The sequence below is a fragment of the Entelurus aequoreus genome, linkage group LG01, assembly GCF_033978785.1.
Source record: "Entelurus aequoreus isolate RoL-2023_Sb linkage group LG01, RoL_Eaeq_v1.1, whole genome shotgun sequence".
Taxonomy (NCBI): domain Eukaryota; kingdom Metazoa; phylum Chordata; class Actinopteri; order Syngnathiformes; family Syngnathidae; genus Entelurus; species Entelurus aequoreus.
In genome coordinates, this window is record NC_084731.1 from 75288376 (window position 1) to 75310271 (window position 21896).

General features: G+C 42.5%; 2 protein-coding genes across 6 annotated transcripts in view; one reads left to right on the plus strand and one right to left on the minus strand.

The window, feature by feature from the left end:
• The window catches only part of gripap1 (GRIP1 associated protein 1), a 39780-nt gene extending 21500 nt beyond the window's left edge, over positions 1-18280 (minus strand). The window contains exons 1-15 of one of the 3 annotated variants that reach the window (XM_062058172.1): positions 18092-18280; positions 15489-15555; positions 15326-15387; positions 15223-15249; positions 15048-15155; positions 12787-12949; positions 12541-12686; positions 12431-12464; positions 9299-9369; positions 6924-6971; positions 6802-6833; positions 6665-6712; positions 6508-6607; positions 6361-6438; positions 6060-6152 (exon numbers count right to left, since the gene is read on the minus strand). In XM_062058172.1, the coding sequence (XP_061914156.1) occupies positions 6060-6152; positions 6361-6438; positions 6508-6607; positions 6665-6712; positions 6802-6833; positions 6924-6971; positions 9299-9369; positions 12431-12464; positions 12541-12686; positions 12787-12949; positions 15048-15155; positions 15223-15249; positions 15326-15387; positions 15489-15555; positions 18092-18133 (1119 nt within the window). In that variant the 5' untranslated portion in view covers positions 18134-18280. Of the gene's footprint in view, positions 1-6059; positions 6153-6360; positions 6439-6507; positions 6608-6664; positions 6713-6801; positions 6834-6923; positions 6972-9298; positions 9466-12430; positions 12465-12540; positions 12687-12786; positions 12950-15047; positions 15156-15222; positions 15250-15325; positions 15388-15488; positions 15556-18091 lie in introns of all 3 variants that reach the window. The other 2 variants (XM_062058154.1, XM_062058163.1) reach the window with 2 other exon arrangements.
• A 409-nt stretch (positions 18281-18689) lies between these two features.
• The window catches only part of slc6a8 (solute carrier family 6 member 8), a 32429-nt gene continuing 29222 nt past the window's right edge, over positions 18690-21896 (plus strand). The window contains exons 1-2 of one of the 3 annotated variants that reach the window (XM_062058200.1): positions 18690-18727; positions 19076-19328. In XM_062058200.1, the coding sequence (XP_061914184.1) occupies positions 19160-19328 (169 nt within the window). In that variant the 5' untranslated portion in view covers positions 18690-18727; positions 19076-19159. The other 2 variants (XM_062058190.1, XM_062058183.1) reach the window with 2 other exon arrangements.

Below are 21896 nucleotides of genomic sequence, written 5' to 3' on the forward strand. Positions count from 1 at the left end.
ATGGCTAATAATGCCATGCTTTTATTTTGAAGCCTCCTTTGCACTGAACAGAAAGACACTCTCTGCCTGTTTTAATGCTGTGTAACTAGACAGTTGTTATGTTGACGTTTTGCACTACTTAGCGATAACGATGAAGTGTGATATGATGACTTTGTTGATATTAAAGGGTTGTCGACATAAGCAGGTTCTTCTGTAGATGTTTCAGGTATGTATGAAGTGTGGTTTGCCTCAACATGGAAGCTGGCATAGCAGGAACTTGATCATGGTCTTCTTTTGTACACACGTGATATATTTTAAACAAAAATAAATGGCTAATAATGCAGTGCTTTTATTTTGAAGCCTACTTTGCACTGAACAGAAAGTAACTGTGTCCATGTTTTAATGCGGTGTAACTAGACAGTAGTTATGTTGTCTTATGCTCTATTTAGCGACAACGATGAAGTGAGTTAGTGCCTAGTCTATAAAATCCACTGCCTAGTCTATAAAATCCACTACTACTTCCTTAACGTAAATGACCGCCATAACCACAACACCAGGGGGAGCTCCACTAATCACGTTAAACCCAGATTCCGAACTAACAAAGGTCTTAACTCATTCTCTTTCTATGCCACATCAATGTGAAATGCGCTCCAAACAGGTATAAAAGAAAGGGCATCTCTATCTTCCTTCAAAACCGCAATAAAAGTTCACCTCCAGGCAGCTACAACCCTTAACTAACACCCTTCCCGGGTTGCTAATAATCAATGTAAACAATCAAATGCAGATACTTTTTACTATGCCTTCTGATCTCTCTCTCTCTCTCTCTCTCTCTCTATGTCCACTACTTGCTGTCCATATCCTACCCCCCCCCTCCACACCCCTGATTGTAAATAATGTAAATAATTCAATGTGATTATCTTGTGTGATGACTGTATTATGATGATAGTATATATGATAGTATATATCTGTATCATGAATCAATTTAAGTGGACCCCGACTTAAACAAGTTGAAAAACTTATTCGGGTGTTACCATTTAGTGGTCAATTGTACGGAATATGTACTTCACTGTGCAACCTACTAATAAATGTCTCAATCAATCAATCAATCAAAGCTCTGATGACTTTGTTGACATTAAAAGGGTTGTCGACATAACTTAGACTTCCTTTTTATTGTCATTGAAATTTGAACTTTACAGTACAGATAAGAACGACATTTCGTTGCATTAGCTCATGGTAGTGCAGGATAAAAAATCAATAAGGTGCATATATAAATAAATAGATTACTGTACAGATAGCGGGTTCTTCTGTAGATGTTTCAGGTATGTACGAAGTGTGGTTTACCTGAACATGGAAGCTGGCAAAGCAGGGACTTTATCATGGTCTTCTTTCGTACACACGCTAATTTCATTTAGACAAACAATTTATTTTTATTTTTATAAATGGCTAATAATGCCATGCTTTTATTTTGAGGCCTACTTTGCACTGAACAGGGAGTCACTCTCTGTATGTTTAATGCTGTGTAACTATACAGTAGTTATGTTGACGTTTTGCTCTACTTAGCGATAATGAAGTGTGAACCAGGATCTGATGACTTGGTTGACATTAAGGGTTTGTCTACATATTTTGTTGACATTCAAGGGTTGTCGACATAAGCGGGTTCTTCTGTATATGTTTCAGGTATGTATGAAGTGTAGTAACTGTGTCCATGTTTTAATGCTGTCTGACTAGACCAGGGGTCGGCAACCTTTACCACTCAAAGAGCCGTTTTGACCAGTTTCACAAATTAAAGAAAACGATGGGAGCCGCCAAACTCTTTTGAAATTTAAAATGAAATAACACTGCATACAAAGTTTTTTTTTGCTTTGTGCTATGTTTAAACCAGGGTTCTCAGACACGCGGCCCGCACCTTAATATGAAAACTTAAGGCTAGTGCGGCCCGCGAGTTTTGTATGAATGGCGCTTGACAGCGTCATACTTGCCAACCCTCCCGATTTTTCCGGGAGACTCCCGAAATTCAGGGTAACTATTCTCTCGAATGTCTGCTGATTTTCACCCAATCAACAATAATAAGGGCGTGCCGTGATGGCACAGCATTTAACGCCCTCTAAAACATGTACAAACAGCGTGACAGCCCAGCCACATGTTGTATGCAGCTTCTGCCTGCACATGTAAGTGACTGCAAGGCATACTTGTTAAACAGCCATACAGGTTACACTGACGGTTGCCGTATAAAACAACTTTAACACTCTTACTAATATGCGCCACACTGTGAACCCACACCAAACAAGAATGACAAACACATTTCGGGAGAACATCTGCACCGTAACACAACATAAACACAACAGAACAAATACCCAGAATCCCATGCAGCCCTAACTCTTCCGGGCTACATTATACACCCCCGCTAGCACCAAACCCCGCCCACCTCAACTGATGCACGGAGGGGTGGGGGGTGTTGATGTGTGGGGGGGGCGGGGTTTGGTGGTAGCGGGGGTGTATAATGTAGCCTGGAAGAGTTAGGGCTGCATGGGATTCTGGGTATTTGTTCTGTTGTGTTTATGTTGTGTTTATGTTGTGTTACGGTGCGGATGTTCTCCCGAAATGTGTTTGTCATTCTTGTTTGGTGTGGGTTCACAGTGTGGCGCATATTTGTAACAGTGTTAAAGTTGTTTTATACTTTCACCGTCAGTGTAACCTGTATGGCGGTTGAACAAGTATGCCTTGTAGTCACTTACGTGTGCAAGCAGAAGCTGCAAACAACATGTGACTGGGCTGGCACGCTATTTGTACAGGTTATAGAGGGCGTTAAATGCTGTGCCATCACGGCATGCCATTATTATTGTTGTTGGGGTGAAAATCTGAGAATATTTGCCCCGGGAGATTTTTGGGAGAGGCAATGAAATCCGGAAGTTTCCCGGGAAGATCAGGAGGGTCGGCAAGTATGCAGCTGAGCCGCATCAGAGTGGTCAAAGAGCCGCATGCGGCTCCGGAGCCGGGGGTTGCAGACCCCTGAACTAGACAGTAATTATGTTGTCGTTTTGCACTACTTGGCAATAACGAAGTGTGATCTGATGACTTCGTTGACATTAAAGGGTTGTCGACATAAGCAGGTTCTTCTTTAGATGTTTCAGGTATGTATGAAGTGTGGTTTGCCTCAACATGGAAGCTGGCATAGCAGGAACTTGATCATGGTCTTCTTTTGTACACACGCGATATATTTTAAACAAAAATAAATGGCTAATAATGCAGTGCTTTTATTTTGAAGCCTACTTTACACTGAACAGAAAGTAACTGTGTCCATGTTTTAATGCGGTGTAACTAGACAGTAGTTATGTTGTCTTATGCTCTATTTAGCGACAACGATGAAGTGAGTTAGTGCCTAGTCTATAAAATCCACTGCCTAGTCTATAAAATCCACTACACCTCCCTGATACCGAAGTACATGTCAAACTACTTCCTTAACGTAAATGACCGCCATAACCACAACACCAGGGGGAGCTCCACTAACCACGTTAAACCCAGATTCCGAACTAACAAAGGTCTTAACTCATTCTCTTTCTATGCCACATCAATGTGGAATGCGCTCCCAACAGGTATAAAAGAAGGGCATCTCTATCCTCCTTCAAAACCGCAATAAAAGTTCACCTCCAGGCAGCTACAACCCTAAACTAACACCCTCCCCGGATTGCTAATAATCAAATGCTAATAATCAAATGTAAACAATCAAATGCAGATACTTTTTCCTATGCCTTCTGATCTCTCTCTCTCTCTCTCTCTCTCTCTATGTCCACTACTTGCTGTCCATATCCTACCCCCCCCCCCCGCCCCCCCTCCACACCCCTGATTGTAAATAATGTAAATAATTCAATGTGATTATCTTGTGTGATGACTGTATTATGATGATAGTATATATGATAGTATATATCTGTATCATGAATCCATTTAAGTGGACCCCGACTTAAACAAGTTCAAAAACTTTTTCGGGTGTTACCATTTAGTGGTCAATTGTAAGGAATATGTACTTCACTGTGCAACCTACTAATAAATGTCTCAATCAATCAATCAATCAAAGCTCTGATGACTTTGTTGACATTAAAGGGTTGTCGACATAACTTAGACTTCCTTTTTATTGTCATTGAAATTTGAACTTTACAGTACAGATAAGAACGACATTTCGTTGCATTAGCTCATGGTAGTGCAGGATAAAAAATCAATAAGGTGTATATATAAATAAATAGATTACTGTACAGATAGCGGGTTCTTCTGTAGATGTTTCAGGTATGTACGGAGTGTGGTTTACCTGAACATGGAAGCTGGCAAAGCAGGGACTTTATCATGGTCTTCTTTCGTTTACACGCTAATTTTATTTAGACAAACAATTTATTTTTATTTTTATAAATGGCTAATAATGCCATGTTTTTATTTTGAGGCCTACTTTGCACTGAACAGGGAGTCACTCTCTGTATGTTTAATGCTGTGTAACTATACAGTAGTTATGTTGACGTTTTGCTCTACTTAGCGATAATGAAGTGTGAACCAGGATCTGATGACTTGGTTGACATTAAGGGTTTGTCTACATATTTTGTTGACATTCAAGGGTTGTCGACATAAGCGGGTTCTTCTGTATATGTTTCAGGTATGTATGAAGTGTTAATGTAGCCCTAACTCTTCCGGGCTACATTATACACCCCCGCTAGCACCAAACCCCGCCCACCTCAACCAACGCACGGAGGGGTGGGGCGTGTTGATGTGTGGGGGGGCGGGGTTTGGTGGTAGCGGGGGTGTATAATGTAGCCTGGAAGAGTTAGGGCTGCATGGGATTCTGGGTATTTGTTCTGTTGTGTTTATGTTGTGTTACGGTGCGGATGTTCTCCCGAAATGTGTTTGTCATTCTTGTTTGGTGTGGGTTCACAGTGTGGCGCATATTTGTAACAGTGTTAAAGTTGTTTTATACTCCCACCATCAGTGTAACCTGTATGGCTGTTGAACAAGTATGCCTTGTAGTCACTTACGTGTGCAAGCAGAAGCTGCAAACAACATGTGACTGGGCTGGCACGCTATTTGTACAGGTTGTAGAGGGCGTTAAATGCTGTGCCATCACGGCACGCCATTATTATTGTTGTTGGGGTGAAAATCTGAGAATATTTGCCCCGGGAGATTTCTGGGAGAGGCAATGAAATCCGGAAGTTTCCCGGGAAGATCAGGAGGGTCGGCAAGTATGCAGCTGAGCCGCATCAGAGTGGTCAAAGAGCCGCATGCGGCTCCGGAGCCGGGGGTTGCAGACCCCTGAACTAGACAGTAATTATGTTGTCGTTTTGCACTACTTGGCAATAACGATTAAGTGTGATCTGATGACTTCGTTGACATTAAAGGGTTGTCGACATAAGCGGGTTCTTCTTTAGATGTTTCAGGTATGTATGAAGTGTAGTCTACCTGAACATGGAAGCTGGCCAAGCAGGAACTTTATCATGGTCTTCTTTTGTACACACGCTATATAATAATAAAAAAAATTAATGGCTAACAATGCAGTGCTTTTATTCTGAAACCTACTTTGCACTGAACAGGAAGTAACTGTGTGCATGTTTTAATGCTGTGTAACTGGACAGTAGTTATGTTGACGTTTTGCTCTACTTAGCGATAACGATGTGTGAACGAGGATCTGATGACTTTGTTGACATTAAGGGGTTGTCAACATATTTTGTTGACATTCAAGGGTTGTCGACAAAAGCGGGTTCTTCTGAGGATGTTTCAGGAATGTATGAAGTGTGTTTTACCTCAACATGAAAGCTGGCAGAGCAGGAACTTTATCATGGTCTTTTGTACAGGCGCAATACATATATTTTGTTTTTAAACAAATGGCTAATATTGCCATGCTTTTATTTTTAAGCCTACATTGCACTGAAGAGGAAGTAACTGTGTCCATGTTATGATGCTGTGTAACTAGACATTAGTTATGTTGACATTTTGCTCTACTTGGCCATAACGATAAAGTGCGATATGATGACTTAAAGGGTTGTCGACATAAGCGGGTTCCACTGCAGATGTTTTAGGTATGTATGAAGTCTGCCTGTCTGGATTACCTGTTCTAGAGCAGCGAGGTTAGTCCTCAGAGCATCATTCTCCTGCAGGATGCTGTCCACCTGCTCCTGACTGACTGCACTCTGACTTGCTACCTGCAGTTGCAGGGCACCACAGGCAGGGGCGGCAGAGAAAGAGACAAGAGGGAAAAAGAGGAGACAGTGAAGAGAACCCAAGAAAGGAAGAAAAAGCTCATCTAATTTAATTTGAAGAGTCGCAAAAGACGGCACTTCTTCCGTGACACAGGAAAGGTGGCAAAGAACACTTGATGATGACGTCATGCAAAGGACAGGATGTCATTACCTGCTCTTTGAGAGCGTTCACGGCCAGCTGGTGTTTTGCGTCGTTGCTCAGCAGCTTTTCTCTCAGCTCCGACATCGCCTAAACACAAAAAAAACAACTGCTACCTTTCCTTGTGGCGACACACGCCGCCAAACTTTGAGCTCTGACCTGATTGGCCGCCGTCAGGTCGGACTGAAGCTTGTGGACGCGCGCGTTGGTGGCCTTCGCCTCCTCGTCTCGCCTCTGGTTGATCTCGTCGATCTTGGTCCTGCAACACACCACTGTCAACGAGTGAATTGGCGCTGTGGGCTGGGCTAGCCCTCACCTGCTGTCGTTGTACAGAACTTCCTTCTCCGCCTGAAGACGCTGGAAGCTGCGGCGAGGAAAGACATTTGACGTGGTGAGCGCTGGAATGTTCCACTTAAACTTTGACTTTGAAGTAGTCGCAGTGGTGACAATCACCTCTCCTGCTTCTTTTTCAACTTGTCAGCCAGCTGGTAGACAAAGGTGACATCATCAGTGACAATATTCCCACATTTCAGAGTATCTGTGACCTTTTTTGTTTGTTTGTTTGTTGTTTTTACCTTTGAGACGTCGTCTTGCAGTTTGGAGAGTTCCGCCTGTTTGGACGCCTGCACGTTGATTGGACAGAAACAGGAAGTCACATGACAACAGCCTCCATGTTAATATTCACGTCTAAAGCAGGGCTGACCAAACTTTTTCCACACGTTTTCACCTTCAAAACCAGAACAATATATAGATTTTTCTAAAAAATAAAAATACAAAATGCAATTTCGGTAGAAATTTCGTGTGAATGCTGAAGAGCCAAAGTCGAATTGAAAGGTTAACAGTTAGCACGCGGGCCAGATAGCATAAAATAACAAAAAATATGAGCAAAATGAGCTAAAAAAGCTAGCATGCTAACAATAGCATTAGTAAAATATCCAAATATGTCCCTGAGGTGGGGTCCAAATATGTCCCTGAGGTGGGGTTGCCGGTGGGCAAGAGCCAATCCCAGCTGCACTCGGGCGGAAGGCTACATTAGACAAAAATGCCAACTAACATGCGTCAAGTACCAAAATATATTACTCCGAAGTAGGGGTTCTTAACCTTTTTAACCTCGGGGCCCAACATTTCTACCACAGAGGGGTCCGGGCCCACTTGTATGTATATATGTTTTTTCTTTTTAAACATTTGTTTATTGATTTTCAGACACATATAATTGACATATATCAAGTGTTTTTTTTCCTCATAAGTAAAATAAAAAACATAAAAATAAAAAATACAATAATAATAATAATAAATAAAAGTAAGAAACCACAGACAGATGCATTCCTAAATGGCCTTAGAGAGATATAGCAACCTACAAGTACACAAAAGGCTCATCAACCACCAACATTTCAATTCCTTATTCTTTTAATTGTATTTTATATCATCATCTAACGTATTTATAGTTTGCAACATTGTCAAATAATATGATCACAAAAATCATAATTTTTTTAACGCATAAACTATAAGCTTAGCTCAGGCTGATTAGAAAATAAGCACTACCCAGATATACTGCATAAGAAGGGACTTTAAAAAAAAAAAATGTTTACATACAATTATTTTCTGCTAAAAAACGAACTAAATAATGACTGTTTCTTAACTAAATTGTCAATAAAATTAAAGTGCAAATGAATACACAGCTCCAACACTTTAGTCATAATTTTTGCGCTTAAGAAACTTCTTTATGACTTTAGCTCCAGACTTCTTCTGTTTGTTTGAGATTGTCAGTATTACAAGTGGGGGAAAAGTGTGTTACAACTGAGGCCACAGCTGTAGGAGGGCGTTCGCAGCCCAACACTGGTTAAGAAACACTGCTCTAAGGCACAGGTGTCAAACTCAAGGCCCAGGGGCCACATCTGTTCCGTCACATCATCTTATAATGCCCGCAAAGTATTTTGTATTCTTACTAATTGTATTCGTTATTTCCATTTTGACAAAAGAAATTCTGCAATTGCATATTTTTTTAACTTAATCATTATTTATTAAAGCCAAAAATATATTATTCAAACCACTTTTATTGTTCAAATAGAAATTAATACTTTTTATCTGCTTGACTTACGATTTCGAAGCAAGTTATCCATCAAACTGTACACTTTAAAAATGACAATAGATTTTACTGTAAAATTGTGAAATTTACTGAGGTTTGTACAGCATTTTACTGTAAATTGAAAGAAATGGTACCACGTTTTGTTTTTTTACGCAAAAATTCTGGCAACTGAGCTGCCAGATTTTTCTTCGTAAAAAACGGTGGTTCTGTTTTTGCCATTTACAAAACACCGTAAAATTTACAAAATTTACCGTAAAATATACGGTGGTTTTTACAGCATATTACTTTACTGTAAAAAAACAAACTGGCAGCTCAGTTGCCAACATTTTACCGTAAAGGCAGTTTTCTATTTAGGGTTAAAAAAAACAAAAAACACTGTAAATTTTACAGTAAAATTCTGACAACTGAGCTCCCAGTTTTTTACTGAAAAAAACCCCCCAGCAGTACTGTTTTTCCATTTACAGTACAATATGCTGTAAAAACCACTGTACATTTTACGTTAAAATTCTTGCAACTGAGTTGCCAATATGCAAAAAGACTGCGATGTGGCCCTCAATGAAAACGAGTTTGATACCCTTGCTCGAAGGTGTGTACCTGAAAAAAGCTACAAACAAGCTAGCATACTAATGTCAGCATGCAGCAGGTATCATTCGTCAAGTAACAAAACATTTGACGGTGAGGTGAATACCTGCAAAATTAGCAAAAAAAGCTAGCATGCTAATATCAGAATGCTAACGATAAATAGCTACGAACACCCCTGGTCTAAAGATTCACATTCACACGTCACACATACTGAAGTAAGTAGCAGGTGATTAACAGGTGAGTGACAGGTGAGTGACAGGTGAGCGACAGGTGAGCATGTACCTCGAGGTGTCGCAGCTGCTCCCTCAGCAGCCTCTTCTCCTCGTGTTGGTTGCTCAGGGCGACCTCCAGCTCTGCCCCAAAGCAGTGAGTTAATGGACACAGAGCAGCCGACCAGCCTAGCGCTGATTGCTTAGCTACTATCTCCTCTACGCTCTTCTCTGACAGGCCTAAAGGGGGCGCCGCACACAGCAGGGGCAGTCTACCAGTTAGTGTGTCAGACACACACACTACATCACAAAGGTCGAGATGCTTGGGCACCGACACATTTACACAAAGAATCAACATTGTTCCTAAAAAAAAATTTTTTCACTGGCAGATGTAGGTAACTAATACTGTTGTGGCAGTAAACACCACCGCCACAACAGCATAACATGATCATAACAGTACAATCTATCTACGTGTTTATATTTATTTTGCAGCGCGATGTACCGTAATACTACCAAGTGTTGTAATTGTTGTCATGTCATGGTAGTGTTAGTTTTAGTAATGGGGTAATACGTGTTGTCATTTTAGTCGCGTAAAGTAGCATTTGTGCTAATTTTGGCGTATTCATATTTTATTGTTCATGAATATATCGTGTTGTCGTAGTGTTCAAGATTAAAGGAACGTCATTGTCATACCAACACATGAAATAGAGTAGGTTGTAACTAGCATAGGTTAATAGAATAAAAAATGAATAAATAGAAAAGTAATATATATTATGATCTGTAGTGTTTTGGTATAGTAGTGTTTTAGTAGCCTTGTATTAGTGATGTGTTTGCATTGTTGTGGTACTGTCATTAGTGTTTTAGTATTGTTGTAGTAGTGTCGTGGCAGTGTTTTAGTAATGTTGTAGTAGTGTTTTAGTATTGTAGTGTTTTAGTAGCCTTGTAGTAGTGCTGTGTTTGCATTGTTGGTTGTGGTAGTGTCAGTGTTTTAGTAGTGTCGTGGCAGTGTTTTAGTATTGTTGTAGTAGTGTTTTAGTCATATTTTAGTAGCCTTGTAGTAGTGTGTTGTAGTGTTATAGTAGCCTTGTAGTAGTGCTGTGTTTGCATTGTTGTGGTAGTGTCAGTGTTTTAGTAGTGTCGTGGCAGTGTTTTAGTATTGTTGTAGTAGTGTTTTAGTATTGTTTTAGTCATATTTTAGTAGCCTTGTAGTAGTAGTGTCTTAGTAGTGTTATAGTAACCTTGTACTAGTGCTGTGGCAGTGTTGTAGTGTCGAGGTAATGTTTGTGTTTTTAGTATTATTGTAGTAGTGCTGTTAGTGTTTTAGTATTGTTTCAGTAGTGTTGTGTTAGTGTTTTAGTATTATTGTAGTAGTGTTGTGTTAGTGTTTTAGTATTATTGTTGTTTTAATGTTTTAGTATTATTGTAGTAGTGTTGTGTTAGTGTTTTAGTATTATTGTTGTAGTGTTTTAGTAGTGTTTTGTTAGTATTATTGTTGTAGTGTTGTGGTAGTGTTTTAGTATTATTGTTGTAGTGTTTTAGTAGTGTTGTGTTAGTGTTTTAGTATTATTGTAGTAGTGTTGTGGTAGTGTTTTAGTACAGGTGTGGCAATGTTTTAGTACTGGTGTGGCAGTGTTGTGTTAATGTTTTATAATTTTTGTAGTATTGTTTTAGTAGTGTTGTAGTAGTGTTGTGTTAGTGTTTTAGTATTGATGTAGTAATGTTTTAGTATTGTTGTAGTAGTGTTATGGTAGTGTTTTAGTAGCGGTGTAGTAGTGTTATGGTAGTGTTTTAGTAGCGTTGTGGTATTGTAGTGGCAGCCTTGTAGTACTGTTGTGGTGGTGTGTTAGCAGCGTTGCGGTAGTGTTTTAGTAGCATTATAGTATTGTTGTGATCAAGTTTTAGCAGCGTTGTGGTAGTGTTGTAGTAGTATTGTTGTAGTATTTTAGTATTGTAATAGTGTTTTAGTATTGTTGTAGAAGTGTTGTGGTAGTGTTGTAGCCGTGTTTTAGTAGCATTTTAGTAGTGTTGTGGTAGAGTTTTAGTAGCGTTGTAGAAGTGTTGTGGTTTTACTGAAGTAGTCTCGTGGTAGTGTGGTTGCAGTGTCATGGTAAGTGTTTTTGAATTGTTGTAGTAGTGTTTTAGTATTGTTGTGGTAGTGTTGTAGTCATGTTTTAGTAGCATTGTAGTAGTGTTGTGGTAGAGTTTTAGTAGCGCTGTAGAAGTGTTGTTGTAGTGTTGTAGTAATATTGTAGTAGTCTTGTGGTAGTGTGGTTGTGATGTCGTGGTCGTGTTGTAGAAATGTTGTGGTAGTGTCGTGATAGTGTTGTTTTAATGATTTAGTATTGTTGTAGAGATATAGTGGTAGCGTTGTAGTAGTAGTGTAGTGGTAGTGTTTTAGTAGTCTCGTGGTAGTGTTTTAGTATTGTTGTAAAAGTGTTGTGGTAGCATTTTCATAATGTAGTTGTAGTGTCATGATAGTGTTGCAGTAGTGTTGCAGTAGTATTTTAATATTATTTCAGTAGCGTTGTAGTAATTTCATGGTTGTAGAAAATGGATGGATATTGTTGTAGTAGTGTCTTGGTAGTTAGTGTTTTAGTACTGTTGTATTAGATTTGTGGTAGTGTTTTACCTATTGTTGTAGCTTAGTATTAGTGTTTGCAGTGTAGTGTTTTGGTAGAGGTTGTACTGTAATGTTTTAGTAGTGTTGTGGTAGTGTTTTACGTATTGTAGTAGTGTAGTGTTAGTGTTTTACCTGTTGTACTGGTAGTATTTTGCTATTGTTGTATTACTGTGGTAAGTATTAACACTACCAATTGGAGGTGCATCGTAATAGGTGCTGTAGTAGTATTGTGGTAGTAGTATTAGTCATGTTTTACTAGTGCAAAAGGAAGTGTTGTACTAACGTTGTAGTAAGTACTGTTGTCATGTAGTGTAGTAGTATTGTAGTGTGTCTATTTAGTGTATTTAATCTAAGAAGAGGGTCTGCTATAATTACAATAGAGTAGTTGTAGTTTTTGAGTAATACTGCAACAACAACAACAGACTGACTTTGTGATGTGTGTGCGTGTGTGTGTATGGGTGTGAAGTTGGGTTTGTTATATGTGCCAGAGCTGATGAGTCTGGTGGCCATTTAGCGCCATCTGGTGGATTTTAAAGCTCATCTGTCTAATAGCCTGCAGCTATCATTGACTGTAATGCTTCTCACCGTGTAACTGCGCTTGTCCCTGCTGAGCTTCCGTCTGCAAACAGTAAGTAAATAATATTGGTTTCCATGGGAACCCTGAAAGGACTTCTTTCACCATTGCCGTCAATCACCTGCTGCACACTAGCTTTGGCTTCCTCTGCTGCTGCTAGCCCCTCCCCTTTTCCCGCCATGTCACACACTCCATTGGCAGCGCCATCTGTCGGGGAGGCGGCGCTCTCTGCTCTCTGCTGCTCAGCGTCAGAGCGCCGCTGCAGGTCTAGTGGGGAACAACACAGCACACAAGCTCAATGAATGAATGAACCAATGAGCTCGTTACGCCCCCATTAGTGAGGAATTTGTCATGTCAGCAAACATACTTTGCACTTGCTTTTGCAGGGTGGCGTTCTCTGCCTGGAGGCGGAGCAATTCTTCATCAGTGGCACCGGAGGCAGAGTTAGTGCTGGCTTGGGACGCTGTGACCCCGCCCTCTTTCTGCAGTTGCTGGTTCTCCTGTTCGAGCTGCTCGATCTGCACGCACAGCTGCCAGGACAAGGCAGGCGACACATCAGGTGAACACCGTATATCAGGGGGGTGCAAACCTGTCCTATCAAGGGCCGCATATATCAAAATTGAAGGATGCGGTGCCCACTTTGATAAAGGTTGTACATTAAAGATACTAACACCAATACAATATAGGTCAATCAAAATATGCCAAACTATCTGAACACAACATCCATATCTTAGTTTTGTGTTATCGGCAACAAAGTCTATGCTATGTAAGTTTTGACCATAATTAAGCATTTTCAAAGATAAACATGTCTACATGAACTTCATATACCAACATGACAGTAACATTGGCCACTCGACGGGACCAAAGCAATCAGACCGCGATGCTCAGTATCGTGGCCACTGATTGGCTCAACCTCATGTAGCATTACTAACATTAGCAAGCTACTTTTTAGCAAACTTTGCAGCCAAATGCCTCAGACTCATAAACCTTGGTATTTGACACAAGTTAACTGATAGCGCACTAATATTGGTATGCTAGCATGCTAACTTTTTTAGCCAATTTTGCAGCGGAATGCCTCAGACTTGTATAACTTGGTACTTGACACACGCTACCTGTTAGCATGGAGGCTAGCATGCCAACATTAGTGTGCTAGCTTTTTAGTCAATTTTGCAGCCAAATCCCTGACTCATAATTTGGTACTTGACACACACTAACTGTTAGCATGAAGGCATGCCAACATTAGTGTGCTAGCTTTTTAGCCAATTTTGCAGCCAAATCCCTCAGACTCATAATTTGGTACTTGACACAGACTAACTGTTAGCATGAAGGCATGCCAACATTAGTATGCTAACTATTTTAGCCAATTTTGCAGCCAAATGCCTCAGACTCGTATAACGTGGTACTTGACATATGCTACCTGTTGGCATGCTAGCATGCCAACGTTAGTGTGCTAACTTTTTAGTCAACTTTGCAGCCAAATGCCTTAGACTCATATACATTGGTACTTGACACAAGCTAACTGTTAGCATGCTAGCATGCCAACGTTAGTGTGCTAACTTTTTTAGCCAATTTTGCAGCTCAGTGCATCAGACTCATATACATTGGTATTTGACACACGCTAACTGTTATCATGCTAGCATGCCAACGTTAGTGTGCTAACCTTTTTAGCCAATTTTGCAGCTGAATGCCTCAGACTCATATAACTTAGTACTTGACACATGCTAACTGTTAGCATGCAAGCATGCCAACTAATTAGTGTGCTAACTTTTTTGCCAATTTTGCAGTCAAATTAGTCTTATAAAACTTGGTAATTGACAAACGCTAAATGTTCGCATGCTAACTTATTTGCCAGCTTTGCAGCCGAACATGTCAGTCATATAACTTGGTACTTGACACATGCTAACTGTTAGCAGCTAACGTTAGCATTCTATTTAGCCTAGTGGTTAGAGTGTCTGCCCTGAGATCGGTAGGTCGTGAGTTCAAACCTCGTCCGAGTCATACCAAAGACTATAAAAATGAGAGCCATTACCTCCCTGCTTGGCACTCAGCATCAAGGGTTGGAACTGGGGGTTAAATCACCAAAAATTATTCCCAGGCGCGGCCACCGTTGCTGTTGACTGCTCCCCTCACCTCCCAGGGGGTGAACAAGGGGATGGGTCAAATGCAGAGGACACATTTCACCACACCTAGTGTGTGTGTGTGACAATCATTGGTACTTTAACTTTACTTTATTTATCGTTGGCATGCTAACATTTTTAGCCAATGTTGCACCCTAACACCTCAGATTCACATAACTTGGTACCTGATACATGCTAACTGTCAGCATGCTAACTTTCTTCAGCTAATTTTACATGCGTATGCTTCATTGTCATATGACTTGACACATTCTAACTGTTAGCATGCTAACATTAGCATTCAAGTTCAGCTTGCAAATTTAAGCATTCAGACACAGTTTCTCCAAAATCTGTATTCTAGTATTTTTGTTTAATATTCTTATCCAGGATGGTTTTACCGGTACTTTGTCTTTAGAATGTGTCGCAGGCCAATAAAAAACAAGCCGCAGGCCGCAAATGGCCTCCGGGCCTCACTTTGGACAGCCCTGCCAAAAAATGGTCAGGTGGGCGGTACCTTGGAGAGTTCGGCCATGAGCGTGCTGTTCTGCAGTCGGAAGTCTTCTTCCTGGCTGTGAAGTTTGCCCTGCAGCATCTCGTTCTCGCTCAGCAGCGCTTCCACTTCCTGCAGACAGGGGGCGCACGTCAGCCTGATTAACCACTGGAGGGGGGTGTTTATGTGAAACACTCACCTGAGCTCGTTTGCTCTTACTCAGAGCCTGAGGAGACACAAGGCGAGTGAACTTTATCTGATCATCCCAATATCCATCATCGGTAACAGAGAACATGCTTTACCTTCTGAGCTTTGCTAAAATCTCTTTCCAGCACCGCATTCTTCTGACGCACGGCGCTCAGCTCTGAAAAGACACAGCATCAGCACCGAGAGCACGCTTCAAATGAGGCCCTTCTGGAAACGGCTCGTAAAAAATGAAAGAGAAGACCGATGGCGTTTATTTACCTGCCGAGTTCTTCCTCAGGTCATCTGACAGCTGATAGTTGTGTGTCCTCAACTCCAGTAGCTGAGCCTGTGCAACACACACACACAAACACACACGCACACACACGCGCACACACGGGTGTCAAATTCGTTTTTATTGAGGGCCACAAAGCAATTATGGCTGCATGAAACGGGGAATATATAAATATAAATGTATAATAGCTTCCTTACATAAATTATGTGGTGGGCCACATTAGATAATAATGTGTAGACAACATAAAATAATGTGGCGGGCCAGATAAAATGATGTGGCGGACCACATACAATGATGTGGCGGACCACGTACAATAACGTGGCGGAACACATAAAAAGGCGTGGAGGGCCACATAATAGATGTGGCGGGCCATGTAGAATAATGTGGCAGACAACGTAAAACAATGTGGCGGGCCGTAATAAATTACGTGGCGGGCAAGTTGAAATGACATGGCGGAACACATAAAATGGCTGCAGACAACAAAATGATGTGGCAGGCCACCATAAATGATATAGCGGGCTAGATAAAAATATATGGCGGAACACATAAGATGAGGTGGCGTGGCCAAACAATATAATAATAATGGATTAGATTTTATATCGCGCTTTTCTATTATTAGATACTCAAAGCGCTCACAGAGAAGTGGGAACACATCATTCATTCACACCTGGTGGTGGTAAGCTACATTCGTAGCCACAGCTGCCCTGGGGTAGACCGACGGAAGCGAGGCTGCCACTTTGCGCCTACGGCCCCTCCCACCACCTATCTTTCATTCACCAGTGTGCGCGGCACCGGGGGCAAGGGTGAAGTGTTCCGCTCAAGGACACAACGGCAACGATTTGGATGTCAAGAGGCGGGGAGCGAACCTGCAACCCTCCGGTTTCTGGCACGGCCGCTCAACCCACTACGCCATACCGCCCCAAATATAATGAGACAGGCCACATAAAATAATGTGTTGGCCGACGTTAAATGATGTGGCGGGCCATCTTAAATAAAATGGCGCAACACATAAATTATGTTGCGGGTGACGTAGAATAATGTGGCTGACAAGATAAAATAATGTGGCAGGCCACTATTAACTACATGGCGGGCCAAGTGAAATGTAATGGCAGAACACATAAAATGGCTGCAGACAACAAAATGATGTGGCGGGCCACAATAAATGAGATGGCAGGCCAGATAAAAAGATATGGCGGAACACATAAAATGGGACCAAAAAAAATTAAATGAGACGGGCCACTTAAAATGATGGGTTAGCCGACGTTGAATGATGTGGTGGGCCACATTACATAAAATGGTGCAACACATAAATGTGGTGGCGGGCCACAATAAATTACATGGTAGGTAAAAAATTGTGGCTGACAACATAAAATAATGTGGCAGACCACGATAAATTAAGTAAAATTATAGTGCAGAACACATAAAATGGCTGCAGACAATAAAATGATGTGGCGTGCCACAATAAGTTACATGGCAGGTAAAATAATGTGGCTGACAACAGAAAATAATGTGGCAGGCCACATTAAATTAGGTGAAATGATATGGCAGAACACATAAAATGGCTGCAGGCAATAAAATGATGTGGCGGGCCACATAAAATGGCGTGACGGGCTAAATGAAATAATGTGGCGGGCCAAATAAAAACTATATGGTGGGAGACATTAAATGATGTGGCGTGCCACGTAGAATAATGTGGCATACATCCTAAAATGTAGGGTGCACAACATTTCTTTATTTAAATCTGAATTGCAATTCTTATTCATCCCGATTCTAAATCGATTTACAAAAAACGTCTTTTATTTCCCCATTTTAGGCTCTCTCTATGCAACCAGGAGGAGTTCTTTTAACCTGTAACCTGTTTTGAAAAAGTCTAATTATAATTATTATGCAAAATAATACACTAAGAGAATCATGTTAAACCCGAGATTCGATTCTGAATCGAATCAAATCATTAGGAGCCCAAACATTCACACCCCTAATAAAATGATATGGCAGAACACATTAAATGAAGTGGTGGGCTAAATCTGACCCCCGGGCCTTGAGTTTGACACCTGTGCTTTCCCATCAAGCTATTTTGGTTGTATCCATTCATCTGCATCAACACACCATGTATGCATTATTATGAGTGTGTATTAAACGACAGTATGATGACGCACACAGTTCAGCATGTGTCAGTCTGTTTAAGGGGACTCCGGTGTCAACGTGGACATTATGAGCCACAGGCACATTATTATTATTATTATTATTGTTATTGGAGCGTGTGGTCATGTGACCTGTCCACTACCCTCAGCACTGCTAGGCTAAAGCTAGCTAACATTTGCAATAAACGCAGCAAGGTTCCTTGGTTTATCAGAATAATATTGCTGGTTCGGTCCAAAACTTACCGTCACGTCTCCAACAAGACCGTAAATAATAAAAGGTGTGACAAAAATAAGACTGGACAGACGTCCCACGCAAGCGGGCAACGGTTAGCGTCCGTAGGCTAAGGGCAATAACAATTCACCCGGCGGCTTTAGGGCGAGGCAGTGAGTGACAACTATCCACGCGAGGTGCCACGCCGCGACACGGCAGCCGTCATGTTTCTTCCTACCTGCATACGATGGAACTCCTCCTCGGAAAGAGCCTGCGACATGATGCTCTCGCAGCCAGTAGGCTAGGCTAGGCTAGGCTAAGCTAAGCTAAGCTAAGCTAGCGGAGAGGAGCCGAGCAGCGGCAGGCAGAAGCGGTCTCGCTCCGGGCGGTGGTAGTGTGGCACTTCGTCCACTAGGGGGAGACAAATACGTTTTATTTACAGCAGGTGACCATTTTTAAACCTCATTAGTTAGCTGAGATAGGCTCCAAGCACCCCCTGGACAAGCGGTAGGAAAAGGATGGATTTTTTTACGATGTTTAAACCTTTATTTTTGTTTTAGTCATGTCTATACATTAATGAATACCATATTATGAACAATGAACAAGGGTAAATATAAAATAACACGACGTTTTTGAAACGATTCATTCATTAATTTCGGCGCTCATTTATATTCATGAGTCTCATTCATCGTGTCCGTGGGCAAGAAGAAGCGCCAGGGAGACCCCTCGTGACGTCGCGCGACAGGTGGTGGGCGGGGCTTGTGCGGTGACGTGCGCAGCGGCAGCCGCTTTTAAAAGCGCGTGCCGTCGACTGCTCGTCTCGCGTGATGGCGACGCGCGCGCTCCCGTGAACACCCGGACGACTCCGAAGGAGGTGACCCCACCGCCGCCACCGCCGCCGCCTCCCGACGCCCCGCAGCGAGGATCTGATGAGATTCTTCAAGCTGACATTCAAATGTTTTGTGGATTGCTTCTGAACGTCGACGGAGCGCATTATCTTCATTTCTATATTTGGCTTTCCTTCATTTGTTTGGTTTATTTTGGGGGGGGGGAGACGGGACGGCCAGCCAGGAAAAGTGCAGCGCGTGCTTTGATTGACAGCTGAGACAGTGCGTTCTCGTGCACGTGTGTGTGTTTGTGTGCGCGCTTTGGAACATTCCACATCAGCCATCTTATTACTTCTTATCTGTCATTAATATTGATTTGATTGATGGACAAGCAGGCTCCTCCCACCGCCTCGTCCTCCTGCTCTCTGCTCCTCCTGGAGGAGGCCAAAAGGAGTCAGCTCCTCCCCCCGGCTCCGCTCATGGCAGCGGACGGCAAGAAAGGGGGCGTGGTCGTGGGGGCGGTGCCGGGGCATCAGGAGCGCGAGACGTGGACCAGACAGATGGACTTCATCATGTCCTGCGTGGGCTTCGCTGTGGGCCTGGGGAACGTCTGGAGGTTCCCCTACCTGTGCTACAAGAACGGAGGAGGTAGGAACAGGCCCCGCCCCCAAACACATAAACCCCTCCCACCCTCCTCAGTCACTTTTTTAGCAAGACCGCCCACTCTCACAAACCCCTCCCACCCTGCCAGTTGGCTTTTACAAAGACCGCCCACCTCCAAGCCCCGCCCACTCACTCGCTAACCTTCACAAGTAGTGGTCACGTAACTTTCGCTAATGTTTACTCGCGCTTGATTATTAATCGAGCGTCCGGATGCCGCGTTGCCAGATCGCCATGCGCCGCGCGCGGACAGGAAGTGAGGCGCTCGCCCAGTCGCGTCGGCGTCGCCCTGGCAAGGCTGCCGGTGGGCGTGGCTAGCACGAAAGTCACTTTTGAAGGGCACTTATTTCAATGGCGGCCATCTTGGTTTGACCTTTGTTTACGCGCTTCAGCACCCTTTTTTTTCCATTCACCCTGCATCCTACACACACACACACACACACACACACACAGACACACACTCTCAAGGTCAGAGAGTGTGTTTTGGATGAGTCATCAGTCTGGTTGCCATAGTGACCCACCTATAAACCCCACCACCCCATGAAGCATACTGATCTTAAGGAGACGCTTAGCTTCGCATTTCCATGGCAACAAGTGGTTTAGCCAGGGTCAAAGGTCACAAGGATACAGGGGGCGTGACATCATCATCATCATCATCATCATGGTCGCCTCGTGCAGCGGAGTTTAGCGCCAGTTGACAATAATCCTTTAATCCTATTGGCACACCTCCAGGCTCCACCCCCCCCCCCCCCCCCTGCCTCCTTTGCCTGCCACAGCCCGCCTTCTTTTTTCCTCAACACGTAGAGGTCAGAGGTCATGAGGTGTCTGTTTGTTTAATCTGTCAATGATCGACGTGTTGGCGTGTGATAACGTTGATAACGAGAGTGACCTGATTATCAATAATTCATCACACAAGTCATTACAACCGAATCCTTCTCTTCCTTTTCCTTCTTCTTCTCCTCCTTTTGATGGATTGATTGAGACTTTTATTAGTAGGTTGCACAGTGAAGTACATATTCCGTACAATTGACCACTAAATGGTGACACCCGAATAAGTTTTTCAACTTGTTTAAGTCGGGGTCCACTTAAATTGATTCATGATACAGATATATACTATCAGATATATACTATCATCATAATACAGTCATCACACAAGATAATCATCAGAGTATATACATTTAATTATTTACATTATTTACAATCCGGTGTGTGGAGGGGGTTGGGGCGGTGGGGGGTAGGTTTGGTTGTTATCATCAGTCCTCAACAATTGAGAACAGAGAAATGGATATTGAAACAGTGTAGGTCTGACTTGGTAGGATATGTACAGCAAGTAGTGGACATAGAGAGAGAGAGAGAGAGAGAGAGAGGTCAGAAGGCATAAGAAAAAGTATCTACATTTGATTATTAACAATCCGGGGAGGGTGTTAGTTAAGGGTTGAAGTTGCCTGGAGGTGTAGTTTTATTGCGGTTTTGAAGGAGGATAGAGATGCCCTTTCTTTTATACCTGTTGGGAGCGCATTCCACATTGATGTGGCATAGAAAGAGAATGAGTTAAGACCTTTGTTAGATTAGAATCTGGGTTTAACGTGGTTAGTGTAGCTCCCCCTGGTGTTGTGGTTATGGCGGTCATTTACAACTCTTCCTTCTTCTTCTTCTTCTCGTCCTTCTCCTTCTTCTCCTCCTTCTTCGTCTCGTTCTACTTTTCCTTCTTCTTCCCCTCCTTCTCCTCGCTTTCCTTTTCCTCCTTCTTCTCTTCCTATTCCTTCTCCCTCTTCTCCTCCTTCTTCTTCTTCTTCTTCTTCTGCTTTTCCTCCTCCTCCACCTCCTCCTCCTCCTTATTCTTCTCCTCCTTCTTCTCGTTCTCCTTTTCCTTCTTCTTGTCCTCCTTCTTCTCCTCCTCCTTCTTCTCTTCCTTTTCCTCCTCTTTCTTCTTGTCCCTTGTCTTCTTCTCATCCTCCTTCTTTTCCTTCTCCTCCTTCTTCTCGCTTTTCTTTTCCTCCTCCTTTTTCTCCTCCTTCTCTTCCTTCTCCTCCTTCTCCTCCTCTTTCTTCTTCCTCCTTATCTTCTTCTTCTTCTCCTCTTCCTTCTTCTTCTTCTCCTTTTCCTCCTCCTCCTTCTTCTTCTTCTTCTCCTCCTCCTTCTTCTTCTCCTTTTCCTTCTTCTTCACCTTCTTGTCATTCTCCTTTCCTCCCCCTTCTTCTTCTCCTCCTCCTCCTCCTTCTCTTTCTTCTCCTTCTTCTCCTCCTCTTTCTTCTTCTTCTCCTCCTCCTTCTTCTTTTTCTCCTTTTCTTTCTCCTCTTTCTTCTTCCTCCTCCTTCTCCTCCTTCTTCTTGTTCTCCTTTTCCTTCTTCTCCTCCTTCTTCTTATTCTCCTTTTCATCCTTCTTCTTCTTCTCCTCCTTCTTCTCTTCCTTCTCCTTCTTCTCCTCCTCTTTCTTCTTCTTCTTCTTCCTCCTTCTTCTTTTTCTTCTTCTTCTCCTTCTTCTTCTCGTTCTCCTTTTCCTTCTCCTCCTCCTTCTCGTTCTCCTTTTCCTCCTCCTTCTTCTTCTCCTCCTCC